Source organism: Cyprinus carpio, chromosome A8 (genome assembly GCF_018340385.1).
Source record: "Cyprinus carpio isolate SPL01 chromosome A8, ASM1834038v1, whole genome shotgun sequence".
NCBI lineage: Eukaryota > Metazoa > Chordata > Actinopteri > Cypriniformes > Cyprinidae > Cyprinus > Cyprinus carpio.
The window spans coordinates 10,311,507-10,332,496 of NC_056579.1; the positions used below are offsets into that span (position 1 = coordinate 10,311,507).

The 20,990-nt window shown below is 36.2% G+C and overlaps 1 protein-coding gene across 4 annotated transcripts in view; it reads left to right on the forward strand.

The window, feature by feature from the left end:
* The window catches only part of nfic (nuclear factor I/C), a 90,405-nt gene that overhangs the window by 18,806 nt on the left and 50,609 nt on the right, over positions 1-20,990 (forward strand). For all 4 annotated transcript variants that reach the window (XM_042762068.1, XM_042762066.1, XM_042762067.1 and 1 more), the window contains one exon: positions 7,831-8,362. In XM_042762068.1, the coding sequence (XP_042618002.1) occupies positions 7,831-8,362 (532 nt within the window). The remainder of the gene's footprint in view (positions 1-7,830; positions 8,363-20,990) is intronic.

Sequence of the window (20,990 nt, forward strand, 5' to 3'; positions counted from 1 at the left end):
AACCATAAAAGTAGAGTTTGAACAAACAATCTGCCTGTGTTTTGTTATTTGTCATTTGCAATCCATTTTGTAATGTGACATGCATTTCTGAGACAGGATATTCAACGAGTAGAAATGTAGAGCAGAACTCGATTTTATCCAATTTGAGTTTGTTGGATGTTATTTAATGGGGTGGAATGGTATGTGTATAGCTATTAGTCTTTTGGTATTTTATCAACTAGTAATTTGTGTGATTTAATGTAAGAAAGTTGTACAGTTGGAGAAAGTAGTTAGTTTTTGAATTTTTATTTTTTTTTTATAACATGCACAGATGAATTGTTCATGTGATAAGAATGTGCACAGGGTCAGTTTTGATTTTATGTTAACTGAATAAGAGAAAAATAGGTTGAAAATACATTTGGCCTCATGCATGCAACACAAGCTGAACTGTGTAAATAATTAGTAAAATCTTTCTTACATAAATCAACTGAAGCAATTTACATAAGAATGGTTTTATGAATGATTTAGCCTACATAGAAGTTCATTCTGCTCATGTATTATAAATAAGGCCAAAAAAGGAAAACTACAGAGAGATTTCTCAATAATTTCAGAGAAAATAGTTGACCTTTTGCGCAGTTTGTAGTTTGTTTGCGTGGGTAAGTTGCAAGGTGTCTTACACCTCCCAGAGCTTCATTGCTTTGTTCATTTTCGTTGTCCTCAGTCATTTAGAAACCAGGAAACTTGGGGACATTTTTACAACTGGCAACCCCTTCTGCAAATGAACCAAGTAACTGCCGAGTGGAAAATACCATTCGACTGAATTCTTTGCACGCACAGTTATACTTTCGTGTTTCGTGAGCCCCAATCTCTGCTAAAATCGGGGCAATGGAGGTTCTTTGAAGTTTGTCAGTTTGCTTACTGGATAGAAAAGACATCACTAGGCACTTTTACTATTAAAAATTACATTTTCCCATGTTTTAAGCAATGATTTTGATTGCAGACCCACATTCTTCCTTCCCCCACTCCTCTTAGTTCTAGCAGACACATGAGGAACCGGCCATGGGAATCACAAAGACATAAAGATCTAGTGGTTGTGAGGCACTAATTGTTGCATAGATTGAATCTTGCATAATTATCTTCTTCCGTCTTTGTTTCAAATCCTAAAGGAAACAAACCCTCTCCTTGTATCATCAATGAGAGTTTCATGGCATTTCAGATGCTAATTGAACAGGTGCTTTTAGCGGTCATGGGAACATGAACCCTGTGACTTCATTCAATCATAGATAGTCACATGCATCTTTTAGAGTATGTTTTAGCGTATGAAGACATTCTTGTTTTTCCTCTTTGTCCTTTGTGCTTATTAAATGAAATTTTTGCCCCATGTTATCAAAAGATCTTTTGTTTTCAGTTGTTTAGTTCTTGATATTTGTAATTGAAATTGAAGTGTTTTGTTTGGTTGGGTTTTATTTTGTTATATTACTTTGACAACAAGATTTTAAATGACATTTTATCTGAATGTATAAGGAAAGTATATTTAGATATGAAGTTGATTATATTAATACTGTATGTCTAATTGGTGTATGATACTATATGTCGACTTCTTGGTCGTTCATGCAGGACATGTTCTTAAATTTCATTTGAACTTTTATTTTTAATGTTGTCACATGCAGAATGGAATCTCTTGCCATTGCATCATGTGTTGCTGTTTTTAGCATCTTGCTATGTCACATTTTTAATTAATTGCTCTAAATTATTAGCCTTAATAGAAATTAAAATGTCACATTAAGTAGAAAGCGCAAACAGCGTAACCCAAATACCACTGCAGCACATCGTCCACACTACCTTTCCTCTTGAGAGAGGTTGGTTACCCAGCATCCCCCTCTCTCCATTATGATGCTGCATGGCTGAGGGCTGACTCAGCGCTTGTGCAGAAGAGAAAGCAATGGAGGAAAAGAAAGATGCAGTGTGAGTCACAGAACATCCACTTTGATCCACTCAGCATTCAGAACCTCATCTCCCATCAGCCCACTGGGCACCGAGGAATAACCTACTGCAGTGTTCTGTCTTTGTTAAGCTCTCAGATGTATCCAATAGTGTTTAGAAAGGAAGACACACAAAGGACTATTGAGATGTATCTTGTTGTCTTGGTTAAATTGCAAATTCTTTAAAGCACATGGTGCTTTGTTTATATTTTTTAGCTCTATGTTGACAGTGCGGACTAATACAGTCCTAAAAATAAATTTGGGTAGTGGGCATGAAATGTTAAGCAGTTTTAGTGGGAAACTATTTGAAATGTTTCTTTTTTAATGTGAAACATTTTATATTTTTATATCATTATACATGCAATTACTTTTACCTTTAATAAAGGGATAGTTCACCCAGAAATGAAAATTCTGTAATTAATTAATCACCCTCGCATCGTTCCAAACCCTCAAGACGTTTGTTCATCTTTGGAACACAAATTAAGATATTTTGATGAAATCCGAGAGCTTTCTGACCCTCCATAGACAGCAACACAACTTTGACGTTCAAGGCCCAGAAAGATAGTAAGGAAGGACATTATTAAAATAGTCCTTGTGACATCAGTGTTACAACTGTAATTTTATTCAATGATTTCTTCTCTTCTGTGTCAGTCTTTGACGCTTTCACGAGAGTACCGTGTCCCAAAGCATGCCTACTCTTCTGTTTTGGTACCTTGACTCTGAAAGAATGTCGAATTTGAATCCATTACCCAGATCCTAGACAATCCACTTCTCAACCAGTCAGTAGAAAGAGTAAGAAAGTGCTTTTGGCAACAGCAGGAAGGGTGGGGGTGGGGGTGTTTGCTATTAATGCTCAGAGGGCATTCTGGGTAAATTGCAGTGTTACAAAAATTCAAGGCTCACTGACATTTTCTTTCCCTTGGCACACTGCGTTCTACAAAAGGTAAAAGGTGAATCATAGCAAAGTATGAAAACAGCGGGGTAATTATTTGATCACTCCATATGGTTTTACTAAAATAGTAGTTTTAAAATCCAGCAGTTATTTTTATTGCTAATGATGAGTCTTGGAAAATCTTCTAATTCTTCAGCATCGGAATCAATCTTCAATTTTTCTGACCACGTAATTTTGGGAAGACTGTCTGGGAAAAGCTTAGCCCCAGGACACATGCTTGTTACACGCGGGGTGACCATAGAAACACTTTGTGTGGGTGTGTGTGACCGCAACACCCCTATTTTGTCATCTTTTGGACTGCTCCCTCCCTCCTTCATTCCCGCTCTCTTTCTCTCTCTCAGTCTCTACTTGGAAAAAGATTTGTGCAAATGAAAAAAAGTCACATTCTCTGTTTAAGACATAATAAAGATGGTATCCGAGCAACGGACAGGAATAAAAACACATTTCCCTGAGCTCCGCAATAACAAAATGATTCAATTACTGCATAAATACAGCTGTGTGTGTGTGTGTGTGTGTGTGTGTGTGTGTGTGTGTGGCTGACAGGGTGAGAGCAGCAGAGCTGGTAGGCCTGGCTTTTCAGGACACTCCAGTGGTCACCGTTTCCCTCATGCTATCACAGCCGCCCTGCCATCAGCCTCTGTCAGATCAAAGATGCTCCGTTCATCTGCCATAATAAAGCCATTCATCAGCCATGTTTATCAATAACATTCTCATCCTTAATGTGCACACGAAATGCAGTCAAAGCGCTCTTCTCAGACTGATTGTTGTAAAAACAGAGCATTCCGTTGGAGCACGTCCAGGCCTAATATGGAAAAAGTCCGAGTAGGCAGGAGAGAAAGAGAAAGATGGAAAGAGAGAAGTGCAATATGCTTCTCGGTTCTCCACTGATCGTCTTGATGTTGGTGTTGTAAATACTGTAACAGTAAAGCACAGGGTTAAAAAATATATTTTGCTAAGTTGGAGTTGTGGCCTAGTGCCATCTGACACGTTGAGTTGGGGTGCTAATGTGGGTGCTAAGTTTTCCTTTTCTGTTCATTGTCATATAGGGCTTGGAGGTATGACGGTGTATATATTCTGCAATGTGTGTCAGCCAGGAGAATTTTTGTTCTAGTGTTTATATTCCAGTATATGTGTTTATAGGCAGGACCATTTGAATTTAAAAAAATTAATAGGTGTCCCAAAAAAGTCAAGGAACAAATTGTTATTAAGAGGTTGCTGTGTTGTGGCTTGTTATTTGAAAATTATTATTACAATTATTTACATTTAAAACTTACAAAAATATATTTATAGAACTATTAAACTTGTCACATTAATAAAAATATGTTGAAAGATGTTGATGTGTTGTCTATTTTACAGTGACTTTGTGACCAATTCAATCAGAATTTAGTTTTAACATTTTTAAAATTGTTTTTAAATTTGTTTGTTACAATGCAAAGATGTTTTTGTACTGATCATACACTTAACGATATCTTTTAGTGTGTCTCTTCAATTTCTGCAGTTTTGGTGCACGTTTTATTTATTTATTGATTTACCACTTTCATTTCATTGCATTGCATTTTATTGCACTGTGTTAAATTACATTGCAGAGTTCTCCATATCCATGACTCATGCATGATTCTACCAACTCATAATGGGATTATGATTATGTTCAGGAAACCAGTTTAAGAAATCTGTACCACTAGTGATGCAGAAATTTCACAGTTGCCCAGTTTTGAGTGTCTTTGCCTGGTTTGGGCCTCATTTGATCTGCCTCTGAGCTTTTTCCAAGGCCGCGGAAAGGAGAAAATGCCCAACAAATGTTTATTTTTGCACGAGTGGTTGGTGTATTTGCTAGTGCTGAAGCTAGAGGAGTGTGAAAGGAGCTGTAGAGAGAAGAAAATACATCCACACATGTCGGCAGGGAAACAGGCCCGTCTCTAATCCCCCTCTATTCCTGAAATCACTATTTCCTCCTGGCGTTTCCTTCCTGGAAATTTGTGCTGTCAGTGGGTGAAAATTGTGTCCAGACTCGTCTTAAGTCAGAATGTCTGTTTGAATATTTATTCAATGGACTCAAATTTAGTTGAGAAACTATTTTAGGGGCAAGCTATTTTGGACATTACCATAGCTAAATAAAACAACCTTACCGTTTTCTAAACACATGCAGTTGAACCTGATGAGGGTTTAGCAGTTTTTTTGGACATCATATCTTGTGTTTGTTTGTGCAGCTTGGTTTTCTGGTTTTTGTCAGCCTCGATTTTTCATATTCATTCTTTTTTTTCTTTCTTTTTTTTTTTTTTGGTAAATCTTTGGAAAGTTTACTCAGTAACTGTATCAGTTCCGTTTGAGTCGACTGATTACAGATGTGAGTGTGTACAGTGAGTAGGCCTCTCAACCTCCCAATTACTGATCTCTGTTTGCGTTCAGCTTCTTCCGGTACAAACGTTTAAATTACTGGAAATAAAAACATATTATGCTCTACTGTTGCTATTGGGTAAAAAAGAAAGAAGTTGAATCTGGTTTTCTTTTTCAGGACATTTCAGCGAGAACTTTCACTCTTAGAGGAGGTTTTATAATATTTTCAATAAAGCTCTGAAGCAGCACAAGGACAGGGCAGTCAGTCAGTTTTTGTGTTTCCCACATCGGAAAAAGTGCATACACAAATATGGTTTCTGCACTTTAAAACTTAAGAAAAGCTGTGCTATCAAAATATTGCACTAAAGCCACTGAATTCTGCTCAAAACATAATTTGTTCTTGGATTCAAGTAGGTTTGGGGCTTTTTTTTTTCTTCCTTTTGATTTCCGTTCTTTTCTTCAACACCAACATGCACTGGCAAAATAAATGTAGTAAACAGAAATGTCCCTAAATTCTTAATATAATATTAACTAAAAATATAAATTATAATACTTTATTTTTATTACTAATAATTATAATAGATTCTTCAGATTTATACTTGATGCAAGTGAACCTGTATTTAAAGGGGTCATATGATGTTGCTAAAAAGAACACTATTTTGTGTATTTGTTGTAATGCAATGTGTTTATGCAGTTTAAGGTTAAAAAACATTATTTTCCATATAATGTACATTATTGTTTCTCCTCTATGCCCCGCCTTCTAAAACGTGTTGATTTTTACAAAGCTCATCGGTCTGAAAAGTGAGGTGTGCTCTGATTGGCCAGCTACCCAGTGCATTGTGATTGGCCTCAAGCGTTTGACGGAAATGTTACGCTCTTTAACATACTATGCCGTCTCCTAGGCCAGCAGCACGAGACTCAGTCCAGCTGCTCTGCTCGTGCACATCCCATCATTGGTTCTCTTTTAGCAGTTCAGTCAATGTACTGTTAGGAGTAACGGAATAACTTGGGATATTGGTTTATTTCACATCAGAGGGAGTGTAAGGCACTAATTTGAGACTTTAGTCACACAGTTGGCAGGTTTTGAGACTTTAGTCTTTGCAACTTTAAAGATCTTCTTTATGCACCAAGAGCTTGCAACACTCCAAAGAAAATAGAAAAATTTAAATCACATCATATGACCCCTTTAACATAGTCTGGTTTGTGTTTTCTTTTAGCTTGCGTAGAGTTGTTTGTGGTTTTCAGATGGATTTGTGGCCAAAATACCATGTATTTTGCATTTCTATCCTAACAGCACAATTATATGATTAGTTGCATTTGTTGTTTGCATTTATTATATTTTTTTTCTTTAGAAAATGCATTAGGCTCAATTTTGGCTCTTGACCCGTCAGTTGAAGTCTTGTGGTGTTTTGAGGAAGGTGTTTAAGCAGTCTAGCAGTAAATGTTCTGGTGTTTCAGGATATGGTTTCAGTGGAGCTGAGCAGCTGTGGTGTTTTAGGAGATTTTTTTTCTGTGAGCTGCAGAACTGGCTTATCGCATGAGATCCACAGCGTGCCGAAGTCACGTCTCATTATGTTCCTTTAAAACCTGCTCACAGCTCGCAGCACAACCAGACCGGGGAGTGCTGTTTAATTTTTTTTTTCTTTATTTCTCTCTGTTTGAATTACTGCAGCCAAGCAGCCCTTGGCCATTTCTTCCTCTTTCTCTCTCTGTGGTTGCATTATGCCTAAGAAAAAGTGACACGCCGGTAACTATGTCATGCTATATTGATGCCACAGCTGACATCATTCAGCTTGAGCCTGAGTTTCATTACTTTGCCATAAGCACAAAACCCTTCTATTGAACATAAGTTCATTCGCATATGGGGATTTTTTTTTTGGCTGATGATTATCACAGAACTTTAAAGCAGCGCTCTCATTATGACTGTTTTATGCACACACGCATAAATGGCCACAGTGCTGCGCGTAGAGCTTTGAGTCTTGTTAATGATAATTGATAGATGCGCATGTTTAATGTTCGGTTGGGGTTTTAGTAACATTTATAGCACGGTCTGGTGCTAGTTTAGGCTTTTAGAAATGGTCGAATATGGAAGTAATTAGTCAGACCAAATGAATGCCGCACTAAACGGTTAAGGGACTGCGGTTCGCAGCGTGCCTGGGAGGTACATCTGTGTGTGTTGTTGTTGTTGAAAACTTACCACTGAAAGTGAAAATAGTCAACAAAACATAATTGGATAAATGATGACTGCACATGGGGCTTCGGTGAAAGATGGAAACAATGGAGGATTGTAGGTGCAATAGAAAATCCTGTACACAAATAACTGTGAAATCTGTTCGATATCACTGAGAGTTTATTTTTATTTTTTTATAAAAAATTTAATATGGAATTTACGGTTTCTCTTTTGGTAAACAACAACGAATGGGGAAAAAATGCTTTTCAATAAATGCGTCAATAGAGAAAAGAGCCAGGATGATTCATTTCCGCTTTGTACTCGAATTGAACTGCAGACGTGGCTTTTGCTTGTCAAAAAAAGATTTTGAGTAAACACATGAATAACTTGTTTTTTTTTCTCTTCTTTCCCAGGATGAATTCCATCCTTTCATCGAGGCGCTGCTGCCGCATGTGCGTGCCTTCGCCTACACCTGGTTCAACCTGCAGGCCCGTAAGCGCAAGTATTTCAAAAAGCACGAGAAGCGGATGACCAAGGACGAAGAGCGCGCCGTCAAGGATGAGCTCTTGGGCGAAAAGCCCGAGGTCAAACAGAAGTGGGCTTCGCGCCTCCTTGCCAAGCTCCGCAAAGATATCCGGCCTGAGTGTCGGGAGGACTTTGTGCTGTCAATCACGGGGAAGAAGCCTCCATGTTGCGTCCTCTCGAACCCGGACCAGAAGGGGAAGATGAGGCGTATTGATTGTCTGCGGCAGGCGGATAAAGTCTGGCGTCTGGACCTGGTGATGGTGATTCTGTTCAAGGGCATCCCGCTTGAGAGCACAGATGGGGAGCGGCTGGTCAAAGGCGGTCAGTGCTCCAATCCCATCCTCTGCGTCCAGCCTCATCACATCAGTGTGTCCGTCAAAGAGCTGGACCTCTACCTCGCCTACTTTGTGCAGGAGAGAGGTGAGTTTGCACAGCTGCTACGCTGACATAGCTTTTGCGCATTCAGTACGGAGGTAGCAGATGATTCTCGGAACTACGCTGTTGCTGAACTGTAATGGCAGTGCTGGGAAGTCGTGTTGTGCAAAGGTTCATAGAAACACATGCTTGTGGAGTGGCAGTTTGGCGTGTGGAGTATATCACAGAAAGATGCTCTGGCTCATTCTTCTGAGAAAGCTGTTGACTCATCATCCTGTGCTGTTGATACCAGGGGTGCCAAATTTTGTGTGCAGCTTTTGCTTGCAAGGCCTCAGAATGCAGCGTGAAGCACCACGCTTTTTCAAACCAGAGCCGCACTGTCAGAATTACCGACATTTAGTTGGTTTTAACCAGAGAGACAGGAAGAAAGGGAGTATAAGACATAAGCAGAGCCAACACTGTAAATTATTTAAAATAAGTGGGTCTGCTCTGACAGGCGGGTAGATTTGTGTCAATTTACTGGATGTTTGTTGTATAAATAGAGCTATGAAGGCTGTTGGGATACATTCGGTCTGATATACCATTTAACCCTGCATTTGTCATTTGTGAACAAATTTTTGCAGGTATTTGAAAAACACAAATTAATTAACTTTATTAATTAACTCTTCATCAAAGAATCCTGAAAAAAACTGTATGTTGGTTTCCACAAAAAAACAACACTGAATCAGCATATTAGAATTATTCTTATATGTGTGTGTATGTGTGTGTGTGTGTGTGTGTCTGTGTTCAATTAATTTTTTTTCTTATAAATTTAAGTTTAGACTACAACTTGGCATACTGTGGATTAGCAGAGAACATAATTTTGAATAATCTTTTAGTTTGTAAAAACTACCTAAAATGCATTTGCACTTATATGCTTATGGTTGATGCCTGAATAAATATCTAAAACATGCATTTCTAGCGTGAGGTTACCAGTAATCAGCATGGAAAGAATGTGATGTAATTATTCATAAATTAAACTTTACTCACAGAACTTAACATTATGTCTAATAAACCGTAACCATAGGTTCATCCACATAGAAAAATTGTCAGATCTCTGAATGATGATTCAGATGATTTAGACAATTTAGTAACCTAAACAACAGACATTTTTACTGAAGATATCTTAAACGTAACTACAGGTGTCACATGCTCTCCCTGAGTTTCCTTTGTATTGGTTTTATTATAATTGAATTTTAGGTTTGACTTTTTTTTTTTTCCAAAGTATTGTTTAAGTATTACTTTATTTTCTTTTTTAGTTTGTTTTATGCTACAGAAGATGTAAATATAACTTTGTAATACCGTTTACTCGTTCACAGTAATTCAGATATGACTCTGTAGAAGTTTAAGATGCTCAGTCTCGGTGAGAGCATGGTGTGTGTATATTAAGGATGTGCATTGCTTATAAGTTCAGTTGAGTGGTCAATGTGACAGGGTGAAGAAGTGTATGGGTGTGTGCTCGTGTGTTCGGTTAGGGTTAGGTTTACTCAGCGTACTGAGTATGCGTGAATAGTGCTACAGCATCGCTCTTAAATCCCTGCTGCGCTACATTAAGTGTCCCAAACCTTTTATTCAATTAAATCCCAATCTCAGTGTAGTAGGAATTGTTTATTCTCTTTTTTTTTTTTTTTTTACTGCACTCTACTGTACATCTCCTCATATACAGAAGAGTCTTATGTGCACCTTAAATATATGCACCAATCAGGCATGTAAATTGAAACTCTTCAAACAGTAGTTAGTTCAGTCCTCAAATCTGACTGGCTGAGCAGTGTTAATAAACAGTCTTTTTACTATTTGTGTCACTCCATCTGTGTTTGCAATGTACCAAACCAGAGTAAACTACTGCTCAAAAGTTTGTAGTCAGTAAGATTTTTTTAAATGTTTTAGAAGAAATCTCTCATGTTCACCAAGGCTGGATTTATTGATCAAAAATACAGTAAAACAGAGATATTATGAAATATTATTACAATTTAAAACAACTGTTTTCTATTTTAATGTATTTTTTTTAAAATGTAATTTATTTCTGTTTAGCTAAATTTTTTTTTTTGTGGGAATTAATTTATTCTTAAGTTTCTGATGATAATTAAGAAATCATAATATGCTGATTTAATATGAAACATTTCTTGTTATTATCAATCAGTTGTGCTGTGATTATTTAGTATGTTTCATTTTTTTTTGTTGATTTTGTTTGATGTTTTGTTGCTTTGATACAGTTTTTTTGTGGTTTTTTTGACTTTTTTTTAAATTTAATGCATCCTTGCTGAATAAAAGTATTAATTTCTTTCAAAAAAATTCTAGTCTACTACAACTTTTGAACAGTAGCGTTTGTGCAAGGTTTCTCTCACCTCTGACCTGGAAGGAGGAAATGGAACCATTCCACTCACAGATCTTGTTCCACAAAATGTATTTCTTTGGCCTAATTCATGTTTTATTCGTCAACTTTTATTTGTTAATTCGTCTGGTGTATTAAAACAATATCACATGAGCAGAAGTGCTGTAGAAGGAAATAAATGCTTGCCAAGCATTTGAAAATTATTTTAGTCCACAGCTGAAGCCTGCCTTTTTCTCTTTGTCTTTTGCTGCCTTACTCGATTGTTCTTTCTTATTTCCGCCCCTTTTGTTTCTACGCCCCCTCAGGCGACCTTCACCCTTAGTTGTCTGGGTCAGACATGCAGCCCGCATGTCACCTGACCTGTCTAATAGCCTACGAACTCCTTGCTTTAAACAGTCCGATAAGGAACTGTGTCCATTCTCCCTCACTCCTACTTACGGCAGCACTGCAGAGAGATAAAGAGAGGGAGCGCAAGGAAAGGAAAAGAAGGAGTGGCCAAGAGAAAAGCGAGAGTGAAAGAGGCATACAGTCAGCATTTGCCCTTAAAGGCACAGGGCCTTCTTTCACTTGCAAGGCATGCTCAAATTCTCTTCATCTCAGTGAAGTTGAACAGGACTGGCTGTGTTTCTGCTGCAGCAGCTGTGTGTTAGTGTGTGTGCACTGAAACTTTCAGCTCTGTTTTGGTATCTTTGCTAATGGAGCGAAGAGCAGGGTGGGGCGGGGGTCCTGCATGGTGGCCAGATCGAGAAACAGTGGCCATTACTCTTACTGCCCTTCTTCTCTCATTCAACAGGCTTTTCGCTTTGCAAGCGTTTCAATCGCAAGTCTCTCGGGGTGAAACGGCTCCCTCGAAGGATGATCAAATTAATTACATTTTTGAAAGATTAGGCTACGAGCCTCATTAGAGAGCTATACGATTTATCTAATGTAGCTTTTTGTTTCGGGCCGTATCGGTTTCCAGTGGGGGTCACATGACCTGTCTCGTGCCCCAGTCCTCCTCTGATCTTTTTTTATAACTCTCAGTCTCTGAAGCTTTTACTGGGACAATAAATATTACGCTTGTCAAAACAAACAGGATGGTGGTTTTGTCCGAACTGGAGCACACAGCGGGTTTGGTGGCACTGGAGGCGTCTGTGCCAGATATCAAGCCTTGGTGTCCTGTCATCTGAAGTGGCACTAGAACACATCGGCTCTCTTTCCATTCATTTCACGTGTGAGAATGCACTGCAAGTCAGCCGAGCAGGAAGATGCAGGAGTTTGTTTTGCGTGTGAGAATGGAATGAAGGTGAGGCGAGCAGGAAGATGTGGCAACGGAAATTTGGGAGGGGTGGGAGAAAGAGGGTCAGCTCAGGTCAAGTTCACAGTGCTGTCGCCTCCAACAGGGGGAGGTGTTCGGCGTGCTTATCTTTTTGGGAGGGTTGGGTATTAAGCAAAGCAGCACATGCTCTGTTATAAGATTTTTATTCAAGAAAATTACTTTTTATATACAAAATATTTTATATATATATATATATATATATATATATATATATATATATATATATATATATATATATATATATATATATATATATATATATATATATATATGGGATGGTTGCAATACTATTGTGGTAATATATCTTGTAGTCTACAGGTATGTCAGTAATAATTATTGTTGTAAGTTACATTACTGTTAGATATACAGTTGAATATCTGGGATATGTTTAGCATTTTGATTAAATCTTTTTAACAAAAAAAAAATGTATTTTGCAAAATTAATAAAATATTTTGCACTATTTGTAGGTTACTAATCAAATAAGTAAATATATGACATTGGTCAAGTGAATTCTCTTTGTAGAGATGGTCATGCAGTTTTTAACTTCTGGAGTTCATGCAGCTCTTGTGCTGCTGTCAGTAAAGCAAAAGAAGTACAAACCAAATGCTAATACATTCTGATTTTTTCATATTTTCTCCTGAAAATGTTTATTTAGAAAATTAACATGGAGTAAGGAGCATTTCCACTAGTGCTCTCAGACTTTTGGATTGCTACGTAAAGCAGAGATATCATTATACATTAAGACTGACTGTCAAAGGTGCCATTTCCTGACACGAAACAAGACTTGCTCGCTTGTGGCTGAAGCTTGCGGATCTCATGAAGAAATATCAAAGTGTTCCAAGCCCACAGAACTTTCTTTTCACACTTTACTGTTTTTTTAGGTGTTTCGGTGAAAGACCTGCTATTTACAGTAAATAACTGTTAGCCCAATCCTCTGGCTGCTTTCTGAGCAGTGCTTCCTGAAAGAGAACACTCTTCTGAAAAGAGTCTGACATGCAGCCTCTCTGTCTGAAGGGAGAAATCCTTGGAGTTGGAATATGTCGATATCCAGTAACATAATGGAGCTTTGATTCCTCTATTAGTTCTGTCACATCAGCTTTTGACAGTGTTATCTTTGCAAAGCTAAACACTTGCTCTGATGCATGAAGCTCCTATTTGATGTCATTGTAGCTCATTTAAAGCAATATGCCGTTTATAAATCATGATGGAATGGTGTTCTTTACAGTACAGTTTACAGTTCATGGTTCAGTTGTGTACAGTCATTAGTTTACATTCACTCTCAGATAAAAAGGTACAAAAGCTGTCATTGGGGTGGTACCTTTTCAAAAGGTACACTTTTTTTACCTTTTAGGTACTAATATGTACACTTTGGGTAGTATGTACCTTTAAAGTACCAATATAGACCCTTTAGGGTGAAAGGGTGATCCTTTTGAAAAAATAACAGCTTTTGTAAGTTTTTTCTCAAACCTCCTGCATATGTCTTGCGACGTCAAGCATTTTTTAAAGAGAGATAAATTCTTAAAGTAAAAACATTTCTATATTTATATGTTTTAAATATTATATTTCAGATAGCTTCAAGTTATAACTGTATAAAACAATAAATAAAGTTTTTACAATTTTGGAAAAATGTGCACATTGTGCCAGGGGTTTGTAAACTTATGAAAACTGTACGTGAATATAGCAATTAGACAAAGGCAAGACAGAAATATTGGTGTCACTGTAGTTGAGCAAAAGACACACAGAAAAAAATAAAACAGTATGAGATTAAATCAAAGAATGTATAAATTCATAAGATTGATATATATACTTGTCGAGTATATGGTGAGAGAGAGAGAGATGCGTGCAGAGGGAGGTCACAGATGAAAGTCAGAAGCATTGCAGCTCTATGGTAATCAATCTGTCAGATCAATGTGTGGGGCAGCTAGGCAAAATACAACTGATAGTGCTGACTGTTCACAATACGCTCTCGGCTCTGCTCCACGTGAGATGCACTGACTGCCCCTGAGACCGCAGTGGGACAGGCCATCCAGAAAACTACACATCCACTAAGTAGTATTTTTCAATCAGAGCCTGAAATTAACACTCACCAAGAGGAAATATGAGAACTCTTTGTTTTTGGTGCATAAATAAAATTTAGGCTACTGTTTCAGGAATTGCGATAACTGTAGGAACCAGATAATTTATTTACAGTAATTTGCTTGGACAAGCAGATTTGCATGTTATTTTTGGACTTTGTTTTCAACTCTTCATCAGTTTGTTGCTTAATTGGGCCTCACATGGTTGTATCCTTTGAGAATGGTCTACTAAAATATTGTAACTCTGTACTATCTAAATATTAGCGTCAGGCGATAGAACAGAACAGTGTCTTCTATGATACGCATAGCTGTGCAATGCATCCATATTAAACAACATGTGATGGTTAACATCAGTCGATCAGTAGCGTGTGCACATACTCCTCATGACCTTACATAACCTCCTGAAGAGTGCAGGTGATAACCAGACACGGCTCCTTGCTGATTAAACAGTGACTCCCTGATAAACCCCTTATGCATTACTGCATCTCAAACCGCTGTTACAGGTCACCCTCGTTCCGCCATCTGGAACTCTTCGCATTTTTGTTTAGTGGAAATTTAATAGAGGCCACCTGAACTATCTGAGCCACGGAGGCCTAATTCACCAGCTGTTTGTGTTCACATAACCTTGAGTGCACGTGAAACTCTGCTTTTAGGCAGATTTTAGGACATCTTTAGGAAACCCTTTATGATGAAGTTCAGTTACTTAAGTTAATACGTAAATATATATAGACATTAACGTCACAGCATTTATTATTCTAGGTTAATGTTAATTTTTATGTATACTAAGGTATGTTTCACATTTCAAGTTGTGCACTGAAAAAAAAATTGTATAAAGTTGTAAATATTTATAATTGTACTTCAGAATTTTAATTGTATTAATTAAAAATGTTTTCAGTCTTTGTTTCTGAGTGAAAATTGCTTCTGCACCAACTCTTTTTTTAGTGCATTAATTAATAGTGAGCAATGGTTTATTTATGAAATAACATTAAAATAGTAAATGCTATAATTTTGTTTATTTTTAGTATATAATGTCTAATAAATGAAGTTTAAATTGGTTAAATTATTAACAATTTGAACCTTATTGTACAGTTTTAAGTGCAGTCACATTTACTGGGCATAATGCATTCTTTTCACTAGAAATCCATGCATTTGGGAATATTGCATGAGGACGAAAGATTTCCCTGCACTGATTTCAAAACAGGCTTAGGTTTTTCATGAATTTGCCTCATTGACCAACAGAAAATTACAGTACCAATCTTTAATGCTTTATAAATGTATTCAAATTGTAAAAAAATAAAATAAATAATAATAAAATATATTTTTATTTATAAAATTGTTTGCCTTATATCTATTGTAAAATTCTCAGTATAAGATTTTTTTAATTCTTTTTCTAATCCAGTAGCAAGCATTTATAATTTATGTGAATATTTATGTGAATGTTCAAGGATTTTAAATTCCAAATTTTCGTCTCTCACTGTATTAATTCATGAATGTACGTGTTTTTTGATTTTAGTTGGATTGTGTGTTTATTGTAGTTTGGTTTTTTTTGTGTTTGTGACTGGCGGTCACACATTTTAGCTTGCTTTATAATGAAAGGAAAGCGTTTACATGATACTCACTGTTTGCGACTCCCTGTCTGCTGGTCAGATACTGCTAGACCACTACTAATTGGAGTATGTGTGTGAGAGAATGAGAGAAAGTGTTTGAGGTTCTAGGGGGGTCGGCCTCGCCGGGAGTGTTGGATTACTGGCTCTTTATATCAGAGAATAGGTGGAGGGAGCGGACAAAGAAGTGCAGTGAATCTGTTTGAACCTTCCGGGAGATTGTGTGGAGCGAGTAGGTTTGTGCGTGAGAGGCTGATGGTGTCCTCGAGCCCTATAAAAATTTTTCCTCTGAAATGCCGATGCCCCAGCTGTTACAGTGCAGATAGACAACTCCACAGACGTAACCCACCCTGTCTTTGCTCTGCCAGGCTGTGTGTGAATGAGTGTCAGCTTTTATTTTTCAGATTGAGAGCTGCTGAGAGTTAACACTTTGTGTATTTGATAGGACTTGCACTGAGGGGGAGTTTGATAAACAGTTGCGGCATTTTTGCACGTGGTATTTTATTGTAAAAGTGCATCTTTATTCACTGTTATTGCAGTGTGGCTATATGCTCTAAATGTGAGTTTTAAAGAGAAAGTTCACCCAAAATTGAAAATTCTGTTATTTACTCACACACGGCATTTCAAACTTGTATTTCTTTTGCAGAGCAACAAAAGTAGATATTCTGAAGAATGTTTCCCTACATATAATGAAAGACAGTGGGGTCCAAAATAACTTGCTTTTGTGACAAAGTTAGAAAACAAATTGTTAATGCATTAGATCATGAACTTCACAGCATTTTTAGGTTCAATTTAGGTTAATGTTAATTTTTATATATACTGTGTATGGCATTTTTCTAATCTCAAGATATACACTGCAAAAATTAGTACTAAATGAAGATTGTTGGAGTACATTTTACAAGAAAATACCATTTCAGTCTTTTTACTACAAAAGTTCACATTTAATTTAATATGTACACTGATTTTTTCAAAGTATAAATTAACAATGAAGAATTGTATATTTATAAATTAACAAAACATTAATAAATTATGTGATTTATTTATTTTTGTTCATTGTTAGCTCACGATACCTAATGAATTAAATATACATTTGAGAAATTATTAACTAATCAAACCTTATCATACAATGTTAAGGTGTGATCACATTTACCACTGTTCAGCTAATTTTCACAGATGAGCCCAGTCATTTCAATAGGAATCCATGCGATCAAAATTTTGCGTAAGGGATTTTCTCACACAGATTTTGCAAACGGTTTAAGTTTTTCACAAATTTGCCATGTTGACCAATAAAAAAGAAAAAAGAAAAAACTATGGAATGGGGTCCAAAACAATGCTGGAGTTCTTTGATTTCATTGTCTGTAGAAAACCACACAGACATACTTTTTAAAATAAAGTGAACTGTTATTTTAGTTTAAATACTAAAGACTCATTTTATGCAAAACTTGAACAACAGTGAATAAGGTGCACTTCTTTATGCCAAAATACCACATGCAACAGTATTAGTATCCATGATGGAAACTATCATTTGTTTTATTATGTATAAAACTTTAATCATTTGGAATTTTTTAATAAAAATGGAAAAATTTACTCATGTTGCAAGTCATTGCAAGATGCTACCCTAAAAATGTTTGGGGACTGAAACTGAGATTTTCGACTGAAACCAGGTACATCAAAGTGTCATCTTTCGCACAGATTTGAAAGCCTTTTCAAGTTTGGCTGGAATCCCCTTGATTTAGTTTACTCTCAATACATGTCTAAACTAATGCTTTTGTGACCACAAATGGGAAATTAAATTGGTATCATTTTCCATCTTGACTCAGAAGGATGTCTGAAATGACGACAACGGAAGCCGTTCCCCCTGAACAGGAAGTGACAATCTCATTTTTTTTCGGAAGCAGTTTTTATTTGATGTTAATTGAAATTCTTTGCATTTGATGAAACTTGAAAAATGCGCACTTCGACACACACTGACGCAAGTGTCTTAACTTTACAAGAAGCTTTTCTTTGTGACAGCAGCATTCTGCTTTAATGTGGTGTGTTGTGACAAGACAATTGCAGACATGTTATTCAGCCTGAAAAATTCCCTCTCTGGCTAACATGTTTTAGTTGAATTGATGAGTCAGGCGATTCGGATTGTCATTTACCCTTTGAGGGGCTTCTTCTGATTTCCCCCTGACGTCTCTGAGGTTTTGGAAGTCATTCACTGTTGCTGTTTTGGAGATTTGCACGGCCGCTGCATGCCGCAGCCTCTGATGGAATAAAACTATGGCTGTCAGCGGATTCAATAATTCAAAGTGACTACTTGCATGGGGCAGTGTTTGATTTAATATATGTTTGTCTGTTTGTTGATTAATTAATTCAAAGTGACTAGTTTGTATTATATATATGTATATTATTATATATATGCAAATGACTTTACATCCCATCTGGATTTGATTTATAGATAAATTACAGAAAGAAAGGAATTTGATGAAGTCAAATTAAAAACGTGAACATATGAAACTTATATGTTTTGTGTCACTCTGTACTATTCGAACTGTGTTGCATAGCATAGCGTTTTGATCTGTTTGCGTTATTTTATTTTTTATATTTTTGTTTTTTGTTGTACTTTGGTATATCACACAATTCTGCGATGGCTATAGCTAGCTGTGCTGGCTGAATTATGCTGTACATTTTACAGTTACTCTGCTAGGGGAAGGTGATGAAAGAAACTGAGTATTGTAGTTGTCTTTCTCTCGCTGTCTGACTTTGAAGTCGCTTTGGTATTGCTCCATGGAGGCTTGAGATCTTAAGGCTGAGGGATGTTTGACAGGGAGCAACAGATCAAAGTGTTGAAAGAGAGAAGTGACAGATGAAAGACAGAGACGAGAAGGGAGACCAGAACCTCCCAGGTCAGAGACTGACATCCTCGCTTGGCATCACATGCTATCCTCATTTCAGTGCCCAAGATAGGACACTCACACTTTCACAGACAAATAATTATACACACATAAAGCCACGATACATGCAAATGAATATACACATGGGGCATTTCTACTATGCATTACATTTTAATGGCCCAATCACACATATTTCAATCTACTGGATGATATTTTACATTTTAAAAGCGCAAATCATATTAGTAGAGTGAATGAACATAGTGGTTTATTTAAATAACTGAATCATTGAATTATTGTTGAATAATTTAAGCATGAGGGATTTTTTTAATTAGTCATTTATAATCAGAGTAATTTAGTATTTTTACATTTTTAATTATTAACATAATTATTGTTAATGTATTTTATTAAGAAATATTTTATATATTTAATCTTTTTTATTTCTTTAAATGAGGTTTAAAACAAAACTTTTCAGTTTTGTTAGCTTGCCATCTTATTTATCATTTGCAATAACACCAGTCAGTTTCCTTTAAAATATAATTTTTGGTGATAACATGCCAATGTCGGTATTAGTAATGGAGTTTATGTATTTTATGATGTTTTTGGTATTAATTATTTTGTTTTACTTTAAAAGAATCCATTCTGTTTAATGGAATTGTTTAAATCATTAAGATAGCATCATTTAAAAAAGTATTAAATATTAACAATTTATTTTTATCCCTTAGGCCTATCTTTATTTTGTTTCCAATAATTAATGTAAAAATTAATTAAAGTTTCGCAGCTTGGTCAGAGTACATTTCTGTATGTCTGAACTTATTTATAGAAATACTTCCTTAAATGACAAAGCACACATTTATTTTCAGACTTTCAAAAGGTAAGTTCAAAATACTGTTAATTTCGTTAAAAACTATGTTGAAAAATTTTCATCAACAAAGTTTTTTCACCTGACGAAAACAACATGATAATAAGGTCATTAAACGATAACTGAGACAAAATGAACATGCAATATCATTGACGAAAAAAGACAAGATTGTTGTGTAGTTATATTAATGAAAGACTAAAACTTTACAATGTATTTTTGTTGAAAAAAGTTTTGTTTTAACATTTCAGACTGCTGTACAAGACTCTATTATGTGAGCAATCTTGTTTGCGGTTGCCAGATATCAAGACCTCAAATCCCCCAATCAGAGCTTTTCTGTTAAACGGATACATACGCTGCCCGGCATTTTGCTTTATGCAATCTGGCAACCATTCACACACGCTCTCGCTGCAGAGGCGCCGTGATCTGAAAACACTGACATACAGTACTGTACAAGTAAGCTGGAGTTCAGCAATCTCCATTTGAGGTATTCTGCTTAAATGAAAGTGTCATTCAGCCAGTCTGTATTCTGACATGGATGTTAACTGTATTGTTTGCGATAGTGGTTGAGGATTGTTTGATTATTTACGCAACCTTTGTGTTGATTTAGGTATTTTTGTATTTGTTTTAGTATTTTTGCTTTTGTTTTATTTGGAATTATTGGAATTACTATTAGGATTTTCTCTGTTATAATATTTGAGAGTAGGTTTTTGTTACACAAGTTTTCAACAGGGCGAGTGTATATATGAAGTCTTTGGTGTTTATTTAGCCTCTAATTGATATCCTGTTATAAATCTGAACACTAACATTAGATGAGGTCAAATAAACCATGCATATTTATCGATATTCTATTGATTTGTGCTTATTGGTGAAAGAGCAACTAATGATGAATTGTAAAAATACATTTCCAAAATGACAACAATCATTGCAATTAAAATTGAGCAAAATATATATATATATTTTTCATAATTTTAACCATTATACAGTAAGATGAAAATATGACGAAAATGTGTAAGTTTCCACATACTAAAACTAGACAAAATTTCTTAGACATTTAGTTGACTAAAACTTTAGTCTAAAACAGGACAAGTTGACTAAATATGATAAAAACTAAAAGTTCCATTTGGCACAGGACTAAAACTTAATTAAAAATAGCTGACAAAATTAACACTAGTTTAAAATACTGCATAACAGGCATGACCCACATCAGTTCACAGTATTTGTCAGATATTGACTCTTACGTCATATATTTGCACTTACTTCATTTTAGGGGGATTTATAAAATGTCTTTACCTGGAGCCAACTGAAAGAGAAAGGTCGAATTTAGTTGTTGTTTGAGTATATGAATGGTATATGTGTTGCTGTTGTGTCACATCTGATGCCTGTGTATTTGTCTCAGCACACATGGTGTCTGTGTAGTGGGTTGTGGTTTTATAATGTCTTGTCTGCCTTGCTTCGCAGCAGCAGAGACAACAGCTTGTTTGCCCACCCCCAACCGAAACCGCACACACAAGTATTCATTTCTACTCATTTCTTCACCGTTTAGAAATGTTTAGGATGTGTGGGGTTT